The 21018-nt window shown below is 43.0% G+C and overlaps 1 protein-coding gene across 2 annotated transcripts in view; it reads left to right on the plus strand.

Annotated features, from left to right (window-relative positions):
• CHCHD6 (coiled-coil-helix-coiled-coil-helix domain containing 6) overlaps positions 1–21018 on the plus strand; it is a 113864-nt gene that overhangs the window by 72501 nt on the left and 20345 nt on the right. For both annotated transcript variants that reach the window (XM_010210453.2, XM_062008360.1), the window contains one exon: positions 3056–3191. In XM_010210453.2, the coding sequence (XP_010208755.2) occupies positions 3056–3191 (136 nt within the window). The remainder of the gene's footprint in view (positions 1–3055; positions 3192–21018) is intronic.

Here is a 21018-nt window from a genome sequence, read left to right on the forward strand (position 1 = left end):
AATGTACCATTGCGCTCAACAGAGATGTTTGTAGTTAGATGCTGCTGGTCTCCATCAGGGTGTTTGTGTTTAATGCCTTTTCCTTTCAGATATGTACGAGTAAAGCCAGACAACTGCAAGGTACAACTGGTGTATAGGGCTGTACTTCCCCCTTGTGTGGAAATCTTGCAACCTGAAAGTAAGAGACAGCATGAGCAGGACAGTGATATGCTTTTGAGTCCGATAGGACAGGAGTAGTGTTGCCATGCTGGGAGGAAAACTCAAGGAATTGTCTGCCAAAGCAGTTCAGATGTCCCTTTTCAGGACAGATGGGTACCAGAACTAGTCTGCTGGATGTGAGTGTCCTGTGTACTCCCAGACTCTGCAGGATATGCTTCCATGTGGTGGTCTCACTTTTACTCCATCCGTTTCGTACATCACACTGCATAGTGGGACACAGTGACAGTTGTCTCCTGAGCAGCACTAGCATCTCCCTCCAAAGTGAAATGTCATTCTCAGTGGGATTTAACTGGTTCTGTTGAATTTCCACTTCATTTGTGAATGCACTAATGTTTTGGTTTGTGTAATTTATACTGATAATTGCCTTAACCAACTTTGCGTTACATTGATTAGTTTCTCTAAATCTGTTTTGAGAAGCTGGTGCAGTTGATGCATAACCACAGTCTGAGATTTTATTTTGAAGAAATAAAGGAGAACATTCTTGTTATGATTCTGAGTACCTGGTGCCCAATAAATCCTCTCTGTGTTGTGGGAAGCAGCATATGTGTATGATTTAGGTGCTTGCTGGGCAATGCATGCCATCTGTGCTGAAAGATCCCTTGCCTCTGGTAGACTTTAGGCAGCAACACTCTGTGGCTTCTCACTCACCACTGCATGGCTTTTAGGTAGCCCTCTGCAAGTGGACTTAGCACCAAGGGATCTCCTAAAGTGAACCACAGACTTTGCAGAGCTGTCTAAGCCCACAGATGGGTCCTAGCTTTATATTTACTCTAGGCAATGAAAATTAATGCTGTGAGAGGGACAGTGAGGGAACAGACACACACAAAAAGGTGCAATTCCTATAGCTGTCCAGGCAACCTCAAACATTCTTCTAAGTATTCCTGAGATGTTTGTCCCATGTTGTTCAGTTCAGATGAATACACACTGTTTTAGGGCAAACTGTACCTTTTTGCTCTTCTAACTCTCTGCATGAAAATTACAAAATGCCCTTCAGTTTAACGTGGCTGAGTTTAAAAAACCCAATTTTAAAAGTCTTAACTTTTTCAATGAATTGAGGGATTTGGTGGTATTTCCTGACCTGGTATTGTTTGGTATCATTTCCACAGTCTCACTGATTTGATTAGAGTGATATTAAAGTTAGTGACAAAGCAAAAGGCCAACATTATGAGTTTCTGAAGCTCTCCCTGAGTTCTTTTCTGTTTCAAAATTTGAAGATTTTTTTTTTTTTTAGAATATGGATTTTTAGAGGCTTTAAAGGTGATTTGCTGTAGGACATGAAAATTAGAAATGCACACAAGCCTCTAGGGACCATACATGGAATAAATTCCTTCCAAAAGCTTTAAGATTAGTGAAAAGGAGGAAAAAGAAGTCTGTATACAATCTTTAGTGGTTTCTGATCCAAACATCAGTGTTGCTGTCATACCATTACTGATAAACTCTTTGTCCATGTGCGTTGGCTGTAAGACTGAGGACCGAAGAAGTACTACTTGGAGTTTGTCTCAGCCAGAGTAATTTGAGGGAGCACCCAGATTGCTGATATGGAAAGGAGATAATTTTTTAATTATTCTTTTGACCCTTGCACTTGCCTTCCTGAGCACCTTATGAAAGTGAGCATGATTTGGAGGCTCATATCCAGACTCTCCAAAAGCTTCTAGAGATCTTGGGTTAAGATTTAATGTTTCTTAGAAACCTGTTGTAACTGAGAGAATGAGGCATGCCCAGGAACAAGTCATGGTTTCTCAGTGTGAAGCCCTGTCGTTAAATGAGTGCCTGTTGTTGTTACTGTGGAAATGAGTACATCAGAGTGTGGCATTAATGTCTGCCTGTAGCATCAAGTGCTCTGGAAGGAAGAGGTGCATTTGATATTTGGGCCCAGACCTCTCTAAGCATATTGGGGGCAGAAAATGGCAAGGAATTAAATGGATTTATGGTTTAGGAGGTGGCATCTGAGGATTGCTACACCTAAGCAGATGTTCTCTTGTTCCCTGGTAAAACATGCTATAGCAGTCGTACTGCAGATTCCTGCAATTTGTGTCTGCCTGTCTGTGCAGCTGATGACACTGTCGTTACTGTGTTTCTGCCATTGTTGCTGGTATTGTTTTACGACGACCTTCCTCTTTATTGGTTCGGTTACTGATGATGTGCCATATGTACACATGCACATTAGAGTGTAAGAACATCATCCCTAATTGTTCTTGGGTAGCTGTCAATGCCATTTACGGGGTATGAGTACTAATTGCTTCAGAAATACAAAGAAACAGATCTCTGGTCTTGTTATTATTCTGTATTTTCTAGTCAGTGGGAGAATTGCAGTGCTTCCAACCATGCTGCATTTTTTTTTGAACTGTTTAAATTGATGAGAATTCAATAGATCGAGGTGGCTTATTCAATGAGTGTGTTCAATTCCTTGTCAGCCTGTCACAGGTCTAGTGCAGGCCCAACCAGGGTCCCTGAATTCTGCTGAAGATGTCTGATGTGAGTTGGGGAAATCATTAAATCTCTTGGAATTGATTTTTCTTTTCTTTCCTTTTTTGTTGTTGGTTTTTTTTTTAAAGCCCTGACTGCAGAGGAGAGATGATATTTTATCAAAAGGTAAAACAACCTTCCACACCAACATAGAAAAGAGTGTTCCTTCTTTCTGCAGAGTACCCTGGATTTTTCACCTGAAAGACACTGTTGGTCATTTGACCCACTTTGGAGACTGCTGCTCCTGCCGATTTCATTATTAGGGCTAGATAACTCCAACACAAGATTAGTATGTGTGTCACTGGTAAAGTGGTAGTAAGTGGGTGAAAACTCCTCTTCACACATCCTTCTGTGCTTATTTTCCCTGCAGGAGGAGGAACACTGATCCTGTCTGTGCAAGCCTGCAGTCTGAAATTCTGAAGTGCTACCAAGAAAACAAACATGAAGTGCTCAAATGCTCGGAGCTGGCTAAGGAATATCAGCGCTGTGTTAGTGCAGCTCAGAAGGTAACAAAAGATTCCCTGTTGTACTTGCTGGCTGTGCTGTCTTGTTTTGCATGGTGTTTTTTTTCTGGGAAGTATTTGAGAGCTGTGCTATTGGTTAGTCAAACTGAAATATTCATAGGAGACAATTTCTCTTTGGGATCCATTTTCCCACTTTCATTCCACATGTCCCAGTCACACTGTGCTATGTTGTTGCTTCAATCCCATCAGTGAGTCCTCTTAGACTCAGCTGCCACTGAAACAGGAGGACTGATGTTTCTAGGTTTCAATGTCAGTCACAACAGTTTTCTCCCAAGTTTTGCCTTCATGGATGCTGTATTTTGCAAACCATAGGCAAATTCATTTTGCCAATGTCGGCAACATTTTGAATGCACTCTAAACATCTTCTCGTTATGGGACTTCACAGTTGGAGGTCTTGCTTCCTTTCGTTATTGCATGAGAAAAGCTTCTTTACAGGGCAAAGGTGCTGCCTGTTAAGAAAATTGCACACTCCTATAAACTGCTTATCTTGTGCAGAGGGCCAGCAAGCTTTATGTTTCTTCTTGAGATGCAGAGCCCTAGTAAAGTGGGCAGTGGCTGCTCAGTACCTTGGAAGAATTTCTGGCTTTTGGGGAAAGGGAAGGATAAAGGAAAAATGACGTATTTGGATGTTACAACTAGCATTTGATCTTGGGAAGAGTGAGTGGTAAGACATAAGCTGCTGCTGGGGCTGTCTGGAGTGTAAACGGTGCTGTTCCCCATGTGAAAATTCAGTGGGCCAAGTGTCCCTCAAGAACAGACTTGTCTGGATTTTTGGGGGTGGATTGAAAATTTTCCAAAAGATGCTGAGACTATAGTAAGGTGAATTTGAGGAAAAGGATGGAACCTTCTGGGAACAAAAAACTGAGAGCCCTCTCATGGGATTACTAATGCAAAGGGTGAGAGAGAGGTGGAGACTTCATAGAAGCAGTCTTTCTCTGTCGCATTAGCATTGTGAGGGGAAGCTGTATGCCTGATGTAAGTATAACATGAAACAAGCTGCCAGCCGGCTCCCAGAAGCAGCCCGACAGAAGGAGATGGGAAAATTGTCAGGATATATTAGACCAAATGTTGTTGTTAGTCCTGGTGGAATTTTTTTCCTTCCTGTTTACAAAGAAGGTCTTTGTATGTCTGCAAATCAGCAAGGTTAAAGCTGCCAGGGAAAGGGCTTTTCTCTGATATCTTTAAAGTCCCCTGCTCCCAAAACATGTGGTTTCTTTTTCTTTCTCAGTTTTAAAGTAAAGCGGTGCCTGTGCTGCCGCTGCACAATCCGTGCCCTCTGTTGCTCTGCGCAGAGCCCTGGCGCATCTATTGCCAGCCTCTGTTACCTGACGCTTCCTCCTTGCCTCCTGTAAATCAGGCTTGTAGCCTTTTCAGTGGAGTATATGTTTAGCAAGTGCATTTACCAATACATCTTTATTGCATGCGGTGCAGGCGGAATGTGATTACCAAAGAAGACAGATTGCATTAAACTTCAGCATATTTGCAAGCTGCGGCTCCAACCCGCCTGAGAGAGGGGCTGGGATGCTGCCAGCCCTGAGCCCCAGCCCGACTTTATTAAAGAGTAAATTGGAAACTAAATGACTGGTAACAGCAGAGGGCAGTGAAAGATCCTATTAACTTGGATCTTTTTTTGGATTTGTTTGGTGATGGGGTTTTTAGTGGGTTTTCTGTATGAAACAAAAACTGGGGGCTGTCTCGGGTCCCAGAACATTCAGCAAACTTCAGACATTTTTTTTCCTTGGCTCTTACAGAAGCTTCCTGGAAGGAATGGTGCACAGGACATTAATTTGTCATGGATCATGACAATGTGGCAGAAAATCTCCTTCCTATGTTTTTAGGAGGGATGAGAGAGACTAAAGAGCGGGTAACAACCTTGCAGCTAGATACAGGTGCTAGGGAGTTCTGCAAGTACAAATTGAAATAAAACTGATGTCAGGCCGTACATCTTACATAGTTTCCATTGTCCCAGGCCAGCTCAAGCCCTGACAGTTTGACTCACTGCTCTTATTGAGTCCTCTGACTCCTGAGATATAAGTAGCAATCACAAGCTGTTGTGTTTTTCATGAAGGATTAAACTCCCTCCTCCCTTCCCCTTTTAAGCTGTTATTTTTCTTTAAGTTTAAATTAGCATCTTCTACCAAATGGCTTTGTCTCACGCATTCCTCATTCAGGAAATTCAGGTTGGAGGAATGTGGGAAAGAGAGGCCAGAATCTCTTGATTTCTTATGTGCTCTCTTCCCCCCCCCCTTTTTTTTTTTAAACAAAATTTGTTTTTCATTACAAGAGGTTGTAATGAAAGCTGGATGTGTGACTTCAGCTCACTTGCACGCTGGTGATTTGTTCCTCTGCTTTTTACTAAAGATTTTATAAGGCTTGGTGAATATTCTTTAATGAAGCATCTGGTTCTCTGCAAGTTCCTTTTGATGGCTGGTAAAAATGTCTCCAGGGCACGGTATATATTAGACTCAGAGAAAGCAAGCTCCAGATTTCTAGACTGAAAATTACAGCTCACAGTGGATGAGAATAATTCTCTGCATCTTCCCCCTTACTGTGTTGGTTTGAGACTGTTCCTTTGGGCAGCCATTTCCCTTTGCCCATTGCTGCGCTCATCTCTGAGCCAGGAGCTGAGATGTACCCTCAGCTACTTCTACCCCACAGGCAAATGTATTAGGTAATCATTTAATGAGTTTTTAAATCTATTTTCTACTCATTTCCTGTACAGACTCTCTTACTGTGGAACAGGTTACTTCATTGTAGTGCATGGTAGGGATATAACTAATGTTACCTGTTTGGTCTATTTTTCTGGCCATCAAGGCTTCTTTCTTAGCCAAGGGAGAGAAATAGGCACTGCTAGAACATCTGATCCTAAAACAGTCATCTGAAACAGGTCAACTGAACTAAGATCCACAAGAGGGTATTTCTCTCTGCCTCTTGGGAGGCATGTTCAGACCATCAACTCCAAAATTAATTCCTGTCATGGGATGTTCATAGAGTTACCGGAGGAGGATCCTGTTCCCATCATCTGCCTTAGCAGCTAGTATGCTGTCACCTTGCCCTGCCTAACCTGCTCACTGACTTTCTCATTTATACCATCCTGGAGGTTAAGTTTTGGTTGTGTTGCCATTGGCTCGCTGCAGCAGCGTCAGCCCGCTGAGGCTCTGGGTTGCTCGCTGCATCCTCTGTTTTGCTTATTGTGGAAGCTCTCTGACTTTAGAGTATGTTATTATAATGTCTCCTATTTAATTTAGGAGTGTTTTATCTTTTCTGGTGGTCTGTTTTCATGGCTCTGCAGAACTTCAGCTACAGCATAAAAATCGCTGGCTTTAAATCTAATAAAAGCTGGGATAATGGGACAGCTGTGGGAGGGGCAGTTCCCATTGTGTCTTTTAAAATTGCCTGTAGTTTATTGACCGCAAGTTTCACCAAGAGCTACTGCTGCCGTTAGATAATGAGAATTGAAAATTGCTGCTGCTGCTTCCCCAAGGTTTTATTTTCTGCCAGTGAGAAAAGGGTGTGGAAGGAAAAGGAGAGTGGGCAGTGGAAATCTGTGTATTTTCTTACTTTTGAGTCCAGACGGAAGGTAAAAACAAACGATCTTTTTTTGAAGTCCGAGTGCTATTAGTGAATTACTTCCCTCTCTGCAACTACACACTCACATGCAAGCTCTTCAGAATATTTGTGACCCATTCTGCTTTCCTTATGTCCTGTTCATTCCAGTAGGCAAATCTGAATTTCCACTGAATTTTAGTTGCTTAATTTGTTATGTAATTGGTGGTTATACCAGGGAATCTCCGACCAGCTGCCACTTGAAATGTGCGGCCTCTGGTGACCATATATTAACGTGATTTGAGAATTCAAACAGAACCTGCTTCTTGTGACTGTATGCAGAAAAAATGTCTGTTAGGGAAAAGCATGTATTCCTTTTTTTCCTAAGTGTCTTTCACAGACATGTATTCCTTCTGTCTTTCACAGAAGGACCAAGGTGAAACTTTTGCCCTCTATCTCCTGGCCAAACCCAAGCTATAAAGAGCTGCACACTCAGACACATGTATTCCCTTGTCAATAGGGGCTACATACACTGAGTCATTCATAATTCTATACTCTTTCTCTCTGTTCCACATCTAGCTTCTCAGGAGTCTGCTATTCATAACAGACGTAGGTAAACCTATCAAGGCTTTAGGGTTTGTCTACATAAGGAAATTACAATGCAATAAATTGGTGAGTGAGTTTATGGTACAGCAGCTTCTCTGTATATGAACATTCTGAGTTAGTAATGGAAGTGCAGGGAGAATTCACACTCGTTTGCTGTGAGTCACTCTGCTATGCAAACAAGCCTTTGCAAAACACTGATTGACTGGATTCCAGTGGAGGTAGACTTAACATAACTTTGAGCCGACTGTATTATCCTCTGCCCTTGACTGTAATAAAAAGGAACGTGGCCAATTTGCTGCACCTACTTTTCCAGGCATTCCTTGTGAAAGCCTGGTTCCTGTTTGGCACTTGCAACAAGGCATTGCAACTCTGCTGAAAGTTTGTCTCTAGTCTCGAGAGAGTGACCTAGATTGCGGAGAAGATGCTGCAGGTAGTCTTGTGGTGTCCTGTCCTGATAAAGCAATTTCACTCAAGCATTTTGGATCCTGCTGAAGTGTGGCCTGCTGGGAGCTGTCATTTCCACAACCTGAATCTCTCTCTGCTAAAGAGAAAGAGCTTCAAGATGTGTTGGAGGCCATGAGCAGCACTGCAGGTATCTCTGATCATTCTGTGTCATTAGGCTCCCATTAAAGAGTTGTTTCTGTTCTGATGAATTGCAAAATGCTTTATAGATTGTTTGTGTAATTATTGGAGTAGAGAGTGGCAGTCCCTATGTGTGGCTGTGCGAAGGAAGTTTTGTCCAGGTATAGTGAGGTCCATATCTGTACTTGAGAAACGCCAGGACTTCTCCTCTGGGATCTGCAGGGTTAGATCTTAGCTGTTGAAGTCTTATTGAGGAGGTAAAAATGTGTCACATGGTATGCTGCTTGAAATGCAGTGTATCTAACTTGGAAGGCTTCAGGGTCGTTTGAGCTTTCTGAAATTCAGCTTTGTAGTTTCAGATAAATCTGTGTGTTTCAAGGCTGGAGGATGAGATGCCCAGCCATCCTCAGCAAGGTGTATGCCTGCCCTGCCTTTCATTGGTCAGTCCTTGTTCAAAGCAAACGTACCTGTAAAGTGTTTTTCTTGCCTTCTCTGTAAAGTCAATTGTCTTCTTTTAATCTTTCTCCCAACCTTTATTTGTGCAAATGCTGTGGTGATAACACTATAGGAGGAGTTTATGACTCAATAAATGGCCCCCACAAGGGAGTCTCTGGAGAGGCCACAAGCTGCAGGCAGCTGCTGTTTGTTTAGTTGTAAACACAGAAGAGAGCAGCAGTGGATTAACCGTACCCAAGTATACCCTGACCTGTTATTTGCAAAGGTGAAAAGGATCCATATTTTGCTTCTCATTATAATGGATGGAAACAGTTATTGTTTTGATTTTTAAGGCAGTAGTTCTTGATTCTGCCGAGTCTTGGGCCTATACACACCACTTCATATCCTCAAGAGTTCATCAGTGGATAAACTGAAAATATAGAGCTGTCTGAAAGGACATAAACCACCATCTTAATATATGAGATATGTCGCAGAGTAAAATGCTGGCCTACTTAAAATGGAAATGACTGCTGCCTGTACCCTGTGTTTATGAAACTGAAGGCATAAGTTCTTTATTTGCTCTGTGTCTCAGCACTTCATGAAGCCCTGGTGTGTTCCCCACAGCCTGGCATGTTGTCAGCGCTTATTAACCCATGCAAGCAAGTACCTTTCTCGATCTGCTGTTTGCAGTCTTCATAAAGCCCAACTGTGGCATCTCCTGGAGTCCATCATTTTTTAAGAAAATAAGGGCATAAATAAGCTTAAAACTTTTCTGTTCATGTGGCTGTGCTTCAGGGCTCCTCTTTCAGAGATACTTAGTCCATACCCTGCTTCATCTTTTCCTCTCAAGTTCATGTATCTGTTTCCTGGCCTGGATGGAGGACTTCTGACCCCATTTCTCTTCTCCAAAGCAATCTGTTGTTTGACAGTTCAGCACACAGTCCATGCACGTTTATTTTTGGTTTTCTGGTTGTTTGGGGGTTTTTTAGTATTGTTACAGTGAGTCAGAATTGCCTTTGGATCTAATTTCTCACTTGATGATTCTGATCTCAGACATACTTACAGGTACAGTTAATCTAAATACGTGTGTTTCACAGATGGTTTTGAAGGCAACTTTGTTAAAAGAGGGAAAGTACTCAGAATACCATTACGGTTTCTGAAGTTCAACTGGGTTTTTTTTTTCTTTTTTTCTTTCTTCTAAAACATGGCTTGTGCTACAGTTCTTGTTTTAAAACTTAGTTTGCCTGAACCTGTTTAAAAGCAGTCTAAACACTTTTGTGTAATAAAAATACCAGAAGAGCTAGGCAGTCAGGAAGGAGAAGTCATAGCTGGCTTGATGCTGTGATGTGATCTTTGTGTGGGAGAATCTGAAAAGGCTTGTCTGAAGTTGGGTATCAAAAATTTCAAGCAAAGTAGGGCCAAGCACTATCTGGAAAAGGATATGTTTTGTCCCCACCCCTCTTTTCTTTTTTTTGGCTTAAATTAATGGGATTCACGTGGATCTGCTGTATCTAACAGATTTCTCTAGTACTGTACTCTATGGTGTGTTAAGCAGCGTTTTCCTGAGAACTGTAGCTTGTACTCAGTCGGGTTTATCTAGTATGGGAAGTAGTTGCTTGGGGGTGAGAGAGTGTTGCGATACATCATGCTGCTTTAGTGCCAGATTTTTTTCACAAAAGATTTGTAGCACTCTGTTGGCAAGTTGGAAGTGGAAATTCTTACTCAGATTAATTCCAGGAGACTGATGACCAAGCAGTCTGGGACAGAAAGAAGTTAATTTCCAATTTTTAAACTGTGTGTTTTGCTGCTGAAGTTAGATTGAAACAGATCCACAGAAATTGCTGTCGATAGCAACTGCTGGTTAGAAGCACAAGGTCAGTGGTCAAATGCCTTCAGACTCCCAAGAAGTTCCAAAATAGCCCAGAGTTCCATAACTTCCGTGCTAATGTTAGATCCCTTCTCTGACAACTTGGCTATAACTTAGGAAATTATATCAGTGATGCCAAAGTGTTCATGGCAAACTGGGGAAACCAAAGATTTGTTACGCTCCCTGTTGCTTGTAGTCTGTGTGAGATGGTTTCCTGCTACATGCAGTTTGCAGTTTCCACACGCCATCCATCAGCTATTTTTTTAGCAGGTCTTGGAGCTGAATACCTTGAGGACTAATAGGATTTAAAGTCTTCACCAATCAGCTGAATGTGACTGTGTAGATAGCATGTACAGGGGTTATTCTGGTGGTGTTAGTCCCAGTCCAGTGGAAGAATTGCTGTGAAGCAAGCAGGACTCTTCTGACTAACCCTTAAGAGAACTTGGGACGTTCATGAATGATGGGCGAGGCTTTGTATTAGTATGAAGCCAATCCTTTTCCCATCAGAACTATGGCATGTTGGAGTAAAAGCTTGTGGAAGTTGCCCTGATGCTGCTTGTTTGTGTTTGCTCTCTCCACAGAGGCTTTCTGTCCAAGACTGTGGAGCATTCATTTGTTACACAATCAAATCTTCATAGGGAAGTTTCTTTCTGCATCTGGCTTGCATTAATTGATTGTGATTTTCACCCCACTGTGACTCTGTCTGCCCAACACACCTCCTTGTCTGGAGATAATTCAAAGTATGCTTGTGATTCTTCCGAAGCAATTTAAAGCTACTAGTCCTAGCTAGACCTTTTCAAGGCAGTTTAAGTAACCTTTCTGGACATCAGTGCTTCAAATATGGGAACAAAACATGTTGAAGGCAGTGTGTTACAATATGAATATAGTGCTAGAGTTAGCTCTGCTTATGATACTTTCATCTGTTGGCAAGAAACTTTCTTTTGGTTGGAGGCCTTTACTGGGGGCCTTTAAGAGCTAGTGAAAGGCTCTTAAGGACTCTGCACTCACAGAAGCTGTCCAGAAAGCCAACACTTGTTGTAATTAGAGTTTGTTAGCTTTGTAACATGGGGGAAGGCAGGCAGCGAAACCTTGAGTTAGGATGGTGCTGTGGTGTCTCATCTATCTTGTTTCTGAAGTTGGATAAGCGTGCTGCTCTACTGTGTTAAGCCTGAGTGTCTATCCAGAAATGCAGACAAAATTATTTTGACAATGTGTTCACTCTTTGTCCCTGCTGAATGCCTGTTTGTCCTGTATAAATGAATTTCAGGATCAGTCAACCTCCAGCTCTGAGTTAGTCTAATAAGGTATGGTAGGTAGGGTTTAAAGGCCATTTTGCAAGCAGCTGGTTCCCTGAATATATTAGGAGGAATGATTTTTAAAATAATGCCATTGGAAAGCTGTTGATTTAACTTTTCAAGTATCTTTATGCTGTAAAATTTCAGCTTTTCTGCTCCTGTTCTTCAAGCTCTCTACTTGCCCTCTGCCTGCTTATCTTTCTGTCGTTTCTGATTACCTCTACCCATCTGCCTCTGCATTCTCTCCCACTCAGTTTCAGTCCATGTTTGCTGCCCACAAGGACTGGGTTGATTTTTTTTCTGAGCAGCTCATCTATTGGACTGCTTCACTGAGGTGTGTAACGGAAAGCTAAGGGTTACTTGGTTCAGTCTATTAGTAAAGCATTATTACACTGTTCTTTTATTGGAAGACTGGGAGCTCTGAACAATCACCACCACTACCTCTGCAGCATTTTAGTTTGAAGGTACCTAGTTCCCTTCTCAGAATGAATTTAACACTGTTGAAACAAGATAGTTTTGTACTTTTTTCAAACTCCTTAACAGTTTTTAGTGCACACAATGATCACAGAATCACAGAATTGTTTCAGTTGGAAAAGACCTTTGAGGTCATCGAGTCCAACCATTAAGCCAACACTGCCACGGCCACCACTAATCCGTGTCACTCAGCAACACATCTGCACGTCAGGGATGAGGGGAGTTCCACCACCTTCCTGGGCAGCCTGTGTCAATGCTTGACAACCCTCTTGGGAAAGAAATTTTTTCCAAATTTCTAATCTAAACCTCCCCTGGTGCAACTTGAGGCCGTTTTCTCTTGTCCTGTAGCTTGTTACTTGGGAGAAGAGACCAGCCCCTTTCAAGTAGTTGCACAGAGTGACAAGGTCTCCTCTGAACCTTCTTTTCTCCAGGCTAAACAACCCCAGTTCCCTCAGGTCATTCCAGCTTCCTCATCCTTCAGTCCAGACGTGATCTCAGTGTTTCATAGCAAAATGGAGAATGTTTTTATTCATTTACTTGTTCCTTGGATTGGTCTTTGAGTTTGCCAGTGAGGATGATTTCAAGTGTCCTGGTGATTTGCATGCTGTGGACACTGTCTCAGAAACTGAAGGGAGCACCCACTTATCCAGGTCATACAAGCCTTTTGTGGGTGGCAGCATCCTGCCAGGTATGAGATGGTGGCTTCCCATTACAGTTACTTGCACTTCTACTTGCACCCTTCCTGGGTCTTCTGTTTGAAATTTCATTCTCAACATATATCCTCAGGAAGTTTGTAGTATGATAGCTCCTGCAACATTTCCCCCCGTTTCGTTCAGACCAAACCACTGTAGAACTTTTATATTTGACTTATTTTCTGAATGTTTCCTATTCATGACATGCATTTGTTCCAAGTTTATTCTCTTCTTTAGTACAGTGCAGTGTCCCAGCCCAGCTACTTAAGCAATGAAGTTTCTGTCTAGGATGCACCTTTCTTCTTTAGATGTTATATTAATAGCACCTTCTTTTGGTTCTTGATGTTTTTCTATGTAATGATCTCTTGACTATTGTGATACTGTACTGAAAGGATTTGTGGGCCTCTTTGGGGATCAGAAAAACAGTGCCTGGCTACATTATGGCTCTGTGCACGGCTGCTGTTGAAAAGACAGTTTTCTAGGACAGTCTCTTCACTGATAGGACTGTAAGCCTTTGGAGTGAGGGTTGAAACTGTAGTTGGCAGAGTAATTATCTGCATGCTTTAGGATCAGAGAGAGGTTCAGAAGAGAAGTGTAAGCTAGCACATCTTTGTGGTATAAACTTCAGGGAGAGCTGTGTAATTTAAAGGCATATATTGGCATAAGATTAAAAACAATCTGAAAGTTTCTAAATATCAAAGAAACAAGTTTTTTATCTTCTGGGTGCGGCAGCAGGGAAAGAAATATATTCAGTTTCAGTTATGTACTAGAAAACTTCATCAAAGAAGTTCTTTGACAGAATAGGAGAATTTCTGGCTATAGATACGATACGGAGACTTGTTGACTGAATTACTGTTTGTTTGTCCCATCTCAATGCCACACATTCCATATTTGAGTACTTCTGCCCATTCTTTTTCACACAGACAGAAGAAGGGAGAACATGTACACTTTTTTAGAGGCACTGGCTATAGCTCAATACAGTTTGATGATAAATTTCATGAGTACTTCTGATGACCCTCGGGAGTCTCTGACACAACCACTGTGTCCTCTCATGGATTCAAGTGTATACCGATTGCTGAGTTTGAGCACGTGGTTCCCTCAGGCCTTATCAGCAGGAACAGTTGAGTGCTTTTGTCTTCAGTAGTATTGAAGGTGGCCTACTTAGGATTATCATAATTGTAAAAGCTTCACAACATTTCTGAGCCCTAGGATGTTGGCAGTACTGTTTAACTTCCTGTGACACATCAAAGTTGTATTTAATCTTTTAGTACCAAGCCTATGTGTGTTCAGGAGTATCCTGAGGCTCAGGAAATCTTCTCAAGCCTTTTTCAAGTAGACACCCATTGAAAAATGTATTAGATGCTGTGATCCAGGTAGGTTAGGGCCACCAAGATGATCAGAAGCTGGAACATCTTTCTTATGAGGAGAGACTGTGGGACCTGGGACTGTTCAGCCTGGACAAGAGGAAACTGAAGGGGAACCTCATTAATACTTACAAGTTTTTGAAAGGTGGATGTCATGAGGATGGAGTGACACTTTTTTCCTGTAGTGTCCAGTTACAGGACTAGGGTTAATGGACATAAGCTGGAACACAAAAGTTCCACTTAAGGAAAAACTTCTTTGCTGTGCAGGTGAGGGAGCCCTGGCACAGGCTGCCCAGGGAGGGTGTGGAGGCTCCTTGTCTGGAAGTTTTCAAAACCTGCCTGGGCACGTTCCTGTGTGACTTGATCAAGGGGAACCTACTTTAGAAGGGGGGTTGAGCTGGATGATCTCTAGAGGTCCCTTCCAACCCTCACCATTCTTCTCAGCTGTATGTACCTTGAGCTGACATGACAAAGGCACTGAGATAGGGCTGCAGTGTGTAGAGAAGTTTTTGTCAAGAGCTTGTACTGCACCAGTGACTACCTTACTGTTCTGAAAAAGCCAACCTTAAAGCATCTCTAAAGACTCTATAAAGATTGACCTCTCAGCAGCAGAAGCAGGTTTATTGCTGAGGATAGATGGGGTGTAATGTTCTAATGAATTCTCTTCTTTCCAGCCTTTAGCAAACATCTTGAGGCACATGCAGTGCCGCTTTGTTCAAGAAGAACAAGCATTTTGGAAGCTATTAAATGTGAAAGTCATACTTTGTTCTAGCTTGTGCTGAGGGAGGGTTATGTGCACATAAAGCTATGGCATGAACTTGAGACAACGGAATGCTCTCAAGCTCCTTGTTTTATGCATTATCAAACGTATGCTGGCTGGGAGATGAGCAACAGAGATCCCAGGCTGTGTGAGACAGCTCCTAGTGCCTTGTTGTTCTGTTGAGCCTTGACATTTGCTGCAATAGAGCCCCATAAAAATGCAGGAAAGTCTCTCCAGTCATGTAGGTGTATTAGCAGGTTTCTTGCACTGATGGATTAGAGCCAGGCTGTGTTCAGTAAATGTGGATAAATAATAAAAGGTGAGATTGTGTGCAGTGATCCCAGCTGTCCTTTCGCCAGCTGCCACCTCCTGTCTGTTTGCCGGGAACCTTTGCACAGGCAAACGGCTTTGCTTGAGAGAACAGGCTATGCACTATTTTCTGACATAGCCAAAGGTGGCTGACACAAAGCCAAAGCAGAGCTTCTCTCTCAGGGACTGAAATGTCAACAAAGGTGTTGTACTGCCTTACAGAGCCCTGACTGGCTGTTGTATAAAAACTGAACAGATGTTGGAAGGTCAGGAGCTTTGCTGTAGACAGAGCAGCCCCCAGAGAGCAGGGCAGAGCCTGCTCAAGTGTCACGGGTACCACTGTTTGGGGTTGAATGTGCCATGCCCTGGGAGGGATGGCTCCCTGCTATCCGTGTCTGGAGTTTTACTTTGATTAAGGGAATGGGACTCGTGTAACCATGTTGTGTGTCTCTGAGCCTGGTTTCTGTCCTACTCTCTGCTTGCTCTGAACTTACTAGTGAGTTGCAGTGATGTTCCTCAGAAGGCACAAAGGCTCTGAAGTAATAAGTTCCTGTATATCTTGTGAAAGCAGACAATTAGGTGGAGGGAAGGGACCTCAGCAGTGCTTTTGCAGGGGGAAGTGGTATTGACTCACCCTTTGTTAGACATCAATGTGGTCACGGAGGAACTGAACTTTGAGACATGAATCTGGAGGAATCTAAGCGACTTCAGTCCTGCTGCTCATGAAATTGCCTATTTCCACTTGGAGACTCTAGCTTGCCTGAATGTTTGAGGGGGGCTGACTTGTGCTTACCACTGTAATCAGCTTCATTGGAGAGACTCTACAATGGTGACACTGCAGCAACTGAGAAAAGAGAGCAGCCTTGTTTTTAGGGATTGTCCTTTGGAATATTCCCTGTCCCAGTATCTATTTCCGTCTTTGAGAAATGGAAGCAAACACCTTATTGCAACAGATGGCTATGGAAATAGCCCAGCTTTCAGAATTTAATAGACTGATCCTTTAATGTATATTGTCTTTTATCTCATATAAGAGATGATATTAGGTGTGAACAACTTGAAGAGCTCATGGATTTAAGGTAGCTTGTGGTCTTGTTTCTTGCACCTCTTGTTGTGTTGTTTAGCCAAATGTTTCGTACTTGGGAAATGAAAGCTCTGGGGACTCGAGCAACTGGTGATTCTCGCGGGCCTCATCACCTTCTCCTGTTGATCAGCGAGCAAGCAATTGTCAGTTCCTTGGTAGCTTGTTTTTGCTGCTGAATGTTGAGGCAGGACAGCAACTGAGATGAGGGAAGAGGAGACTTTTTGACATTGTGCTCCTGTCTGCAAGGACTGTTGTGACAGACAACTGTGTCTGAGTAGAATAGCCTAAGATTTGTCATCTCATGGATGGGTCACTGGCTGTGATGTGGGTGGCTGTTATGTCTAGCAGTCCTTCAGAGCTTGATCACGGGGCCAATGACTTTTGACCATCTTTTTCAGTCCTCCTTGGTCATCCTGTCCATCTGTCGTTAAGCCTGTTTTGATATGACTGATGAGAGCTTATTCCAAAGCTTAATGGGAACAAGGAATAGTAGTGGTGGAGTGTGGCCATTGAGGAGTCGGTCGTGTCAGCAGGTCTGCACGTGGGCTTTGGACAGTGTAGCAAGAGATCGTATTTATAAAGCTTTCATGACTCCTGTGAGTACAGTGATAGGCTCTGAAGCATGGTTTCCTCTGCTTTCCCACAAAATCTTTAGGCATGATCCATCAAGAAGTGTGAAATACTTTCAAAATCCCACTGCTGCCGTTTTCTCACAGTCAGCAGGGTTGTGCTTTCTTCTCCAGTGTAGAGTTGTTTGCTGTTGAGAGTAAGCAGTCTGTTTTCCAGTGATTCCTTACCTCTCTTTGGGACATGATGCCATCAAGAAAACCAGCTGTTCCAATCTGAGAGTCTGCCTCTGCTTCATGCTCTCTTGTCTATTGTGTTGAATCAATGAAGTGTTGCGATGCTATAGAGAAAAGGGGTGTATGGAGAACTGAGGAGTGAGATCACACAGCAGGAATACATAGATGAGGATTCATATCCTGTCATATAGTTCACAGGGACTGTGTCTGGAACCAGATCTGCTATAATAACAGAAATCCCCTCATGAAAACTTGAATCTCAGATCCAAATCTTTGCTTCGCTAAGTCGTGGGATCTGAGAGTTCCCACATGGAGAAGAGAGCTAAGTAATCTGAGCATTTGGGAAGACCTGACAGCAAGTCCTGGCTGCTCCTGCTCAGAAGATGCGGCTTTGATAGATGTTACAGTAAAGTATTTAAAGGAGAGAAGTAAGAGAGATAATCCCTGGATGCCAGCTGTAGCGGAGGATAAGGTTCAAAATATTTTTCTTGTAAATCCCGCAAATTGCAGTTGTGCCTCTCTTAATACCTTGAACCGCTGTCTCAAACCTTTGTGGATGTGGGCATTTTGCCTGTGACACTCAGATTCAATGGCATCTCTGTTCAGCCAAGAAAACTGCCAGGTTGTGCTTTGACTTTGGTTCCAGCTGTTCAGTGCAAAAAGCTTTCATTGCTGCTACAGAAAGCTCTTCTTAAGGGACAACATAAAGCAGTAGGAGTGTTGTGGTGCTTGAAGGTTAAAGTAGACACCTTCCCTTGAGAAGGGCTGTCCAAAGCACAGCAGTCTAGTGTGCTGTCATGTGGATAAAAGGTTATAAGGTTTGTGTGTTAATCTGTAGCTGTCTGCAATTAATCTCCCCAGCAGGTTTGAATCTGACTGATGTTTGGACCCATCAGCCAAGTGTATAAGAGTGTTTCTTTAGTGGCTCTGAACTGCTCCACAAGCCTCTAGGCTGTAACTGTGCATCTAGGTCCCGAATCTTCCTTGTGATCCTTGATTCTTGCTCCATCTCTGTTCTTGCTTTGCTCTCTCTGTTGGTATTTTCCTTGGCTTAGTCGGTTCCGATTTGTCCTTCACCATGGTCCCTGGTCCATCCTGACAGCAGGATGATAAGTTCACACCATACTGCATGCTTCACCTCGGGCAAGCTTGCGTTCTTTCTGACCATTGCCTCAGAATCAACAGCTGGCAGCACTTCTTGATCTTGGTACAAGTCTCTCAGGTGCCACGAAAGTTTTGATGAGCTTCTGGAACCGTGTGTTGTAGAGCTGTAAGAACCTGTCTTGATTTCTGACCTGGCACTTTTTATTTGCAAGTTTATTTCTAGATTTGCGCTTCATTATCTCTCTTTTTGTTTCTTTTTGTTTTCTTTTAATAGACCAACAATATTGTAAGGTTTTCAAAACTGTTTGCCTGAGATTGACTATCTGGAGTTCTTCTCTGAAGCTTAAAAACACTACAAGTTTGCCAACCCTGCTGGGCAGGATCTAGAAACACAAAGCCAGAGTAATGCCCATGTTGACACACTGGCACCAGAACCGAGTGCTGTACAGCACTGACAAGTTATTTTCTCCATTCATATTTTGTTTTGTTCTGTTTTATTTTATCTTGTGGTGTGTTGAATTCAAGATCATGCTCTGGGGTAGGTCTCCATGAGGTCAGGACAGTGCATAGCAAGTGTTTGAGCTGTAGGCAAGGGTAAATTGTTCTCAGATTCTTCTGTGATTGAAACTCAAGCTGCAGGTGTTTCACCTACATTCTAAGCTATGTTTGGCTCAGTACTATCACTATAAGGGATACTTTCCTCACTACCTAGCACAAAGGATTCTGTTGACTTATAGGGTCTTTTTCTTGTAGTATGTACAAGCAACCTAGACATATGTTACTGCCTATTTTTGTACCTCCTTCTTCTATCTCTTTATTTACTCACCTCTTTCAGTCTGGGCTCACATTTTTTGCCTTTCCCCTTTGTCTTCTTCTTTTTTTTACCTCTTTCCTTCCAGTGTCTTTCCACCCTCTCCCCTGCCTCCCCTCCTCACTTCTGTCCCCTTCATTTGCATGCCTTTCATTTTAAAATCTGTATTGGAGCTGACACCAGGCTGCCTGTTTCCTGCAGCACTGAACTGGCAGTTTGGAAAGTGGAGGCTGCAGTTCCCTTGGGGGCAAGACAGAGTTCAGTGTCTGTCTTATTTTTAAATATGCATCTGAACATGCCTGATCAGAAGAGTAAAAGAAGTCTTTGGGTTCTGAGCACTGGAAGCTCGTAAGGATGTAGAGTAATCTTCTGCATCTCCCTGTGCTTCTCACTGAACATGAAAGCTACTTGGCACAGGGGAGTTTGACTCCACGAGGCATGGGCAAGACTCGGAGACTCCATGGAAGGAGAGTAGAAAGGGGTGGGTGCTTCTGTAAGCCTCACACCCTCTGGTTCTGCTTTAGCTTCTTTCTCGTCCTCTCAGATTTATCCACTTTATTTTTTTTAACCCTGAAGGATCCCAAGGTACATTACCCATACATCAACCTTGCAGGATGCTGTTTGCCATGGGCAAGGGAAAGATTGATGACCTATCATCACACTGGTTCGGTGAGGGGACAAGCTGGAATATCCTAGTTCCATGTTCCTGTCACAACCAGTGCCATGCCACGGTAGAAGAGATGAATTTGCAGGTTTTCCAGCATGAGTAGCAGCCCTGCTAAGGCAGATTATGTCCCCAGCTGGTGAATTTCCTAAATGACTTTGCTGTGCAACTCTAGCTGCTGGCATCTGTTCAGGCAGCACAGTGACATAGTCACCTAAAGGGCAGAAAAAGGCAGGTGCTTACAAAGGCAGGTCCAACAACCTTTGCCAGCAGATTAGGATCACAAGTGAAGGAGAACACACTGAATTAAAGCTGCAGTCATAATTTTAGTTTAGACAAAATGTACATAATGAAAAAAAATCAGGATCCTGATTCTTGTAAAAACGTGTCATGGGGGTCCCTCGGGACCGTGGACAGGTCAAGAACTCTATTGGAAACCTTCTGTCAGCTGTGTTACTGTCTATGGCACAGGCTAATTTGGTTTGGCATAGACACAGGGCAAGAGCTACTCCTTTCTGCAACCCTGGGCATTTCTGGTTTGTGAAGTGATCAAACCTGGTCTGAGTAGCTGGGGATGTTCTAAGCAATTGCAGGAGGAAGTGTGGGAGAGGCAGCAGGCTCATCCTCTGCGTGTTTGATTCTAATATCATTGACTAGTGAACTTCCTGACCCATCAGAGATACCTGGCAGCATTAGGACTCACTAGCAGGTGATTATCAACTAGAGAAGTACATTGACTGTGTTCAGAGTACGTTGAGGTAGGCTCTACTCTGGAGGGAGAAGAAACACACAGATTGAGGAGGTTACATCTTAGTTCTTCAGAAATGCTCTAATAATCCTGCAATAACAGTTACTTTTGATTGGAGTAAAAGTTCTTTTGTAGGAGGATCTCAGTGTTTATGCTGTCTGACTTCTTGACTTAAAGGAAAAAATAGTAGTTAAGAGTTTCCAGTTGGAGGCTGGTGAAACGGTATGTGTGAATGAGAGAAGAATTGACTGCTGGGGTGGCTGGGTTTGGCCTTCTGTTCTGATTCTGCCTTTTTTTGCCAAAGGATCCATGTTTTTGGAGTCTGATGAGGTGTGTTCAGTTGCTGTCCTTGTAACAGTTTGCTCAGTATTTATGTGGAAGAGGTTGTGCATTTGAAGTGGGTGAGGAGTGGAAACAAGAGCTGGCACTGTGCAGCTGATTCCTTCTCTGCAGTGCTGCATATTCAGTTGTCAGTTTTTTCTCTACTTTCTGAAAAATTTTGGTTTCTTGTTTTAAAATAGCTGGTAGAGAGGAATCATTGCCTATGAGGATAGCTGGAGCCAGGTGACAGATAGACCTTTCCTGGCTGTGTTCTTTCAGCAACTCTCTGCCCTGAAGTTGACTCTGCTGGAGTTTTGGGTTCCCTGGATGTGTCTGTCCATAGACCC

The sequence above is a fragment of the Colius striatus genome, chromosome 15 (genome assembly GCF_028858725.1).
Source record: "Colius striatus isolate bColStr4 chromosome 15, bColStr4.1.hap1, whole genome shotgun sequence".
Taxonomy (NCBI): domain Eukaryota; kingdom Metazoa; phylum Chordata; class Aves; order Coliiformes; family Coliidae; genus Colius; species Colius striatus.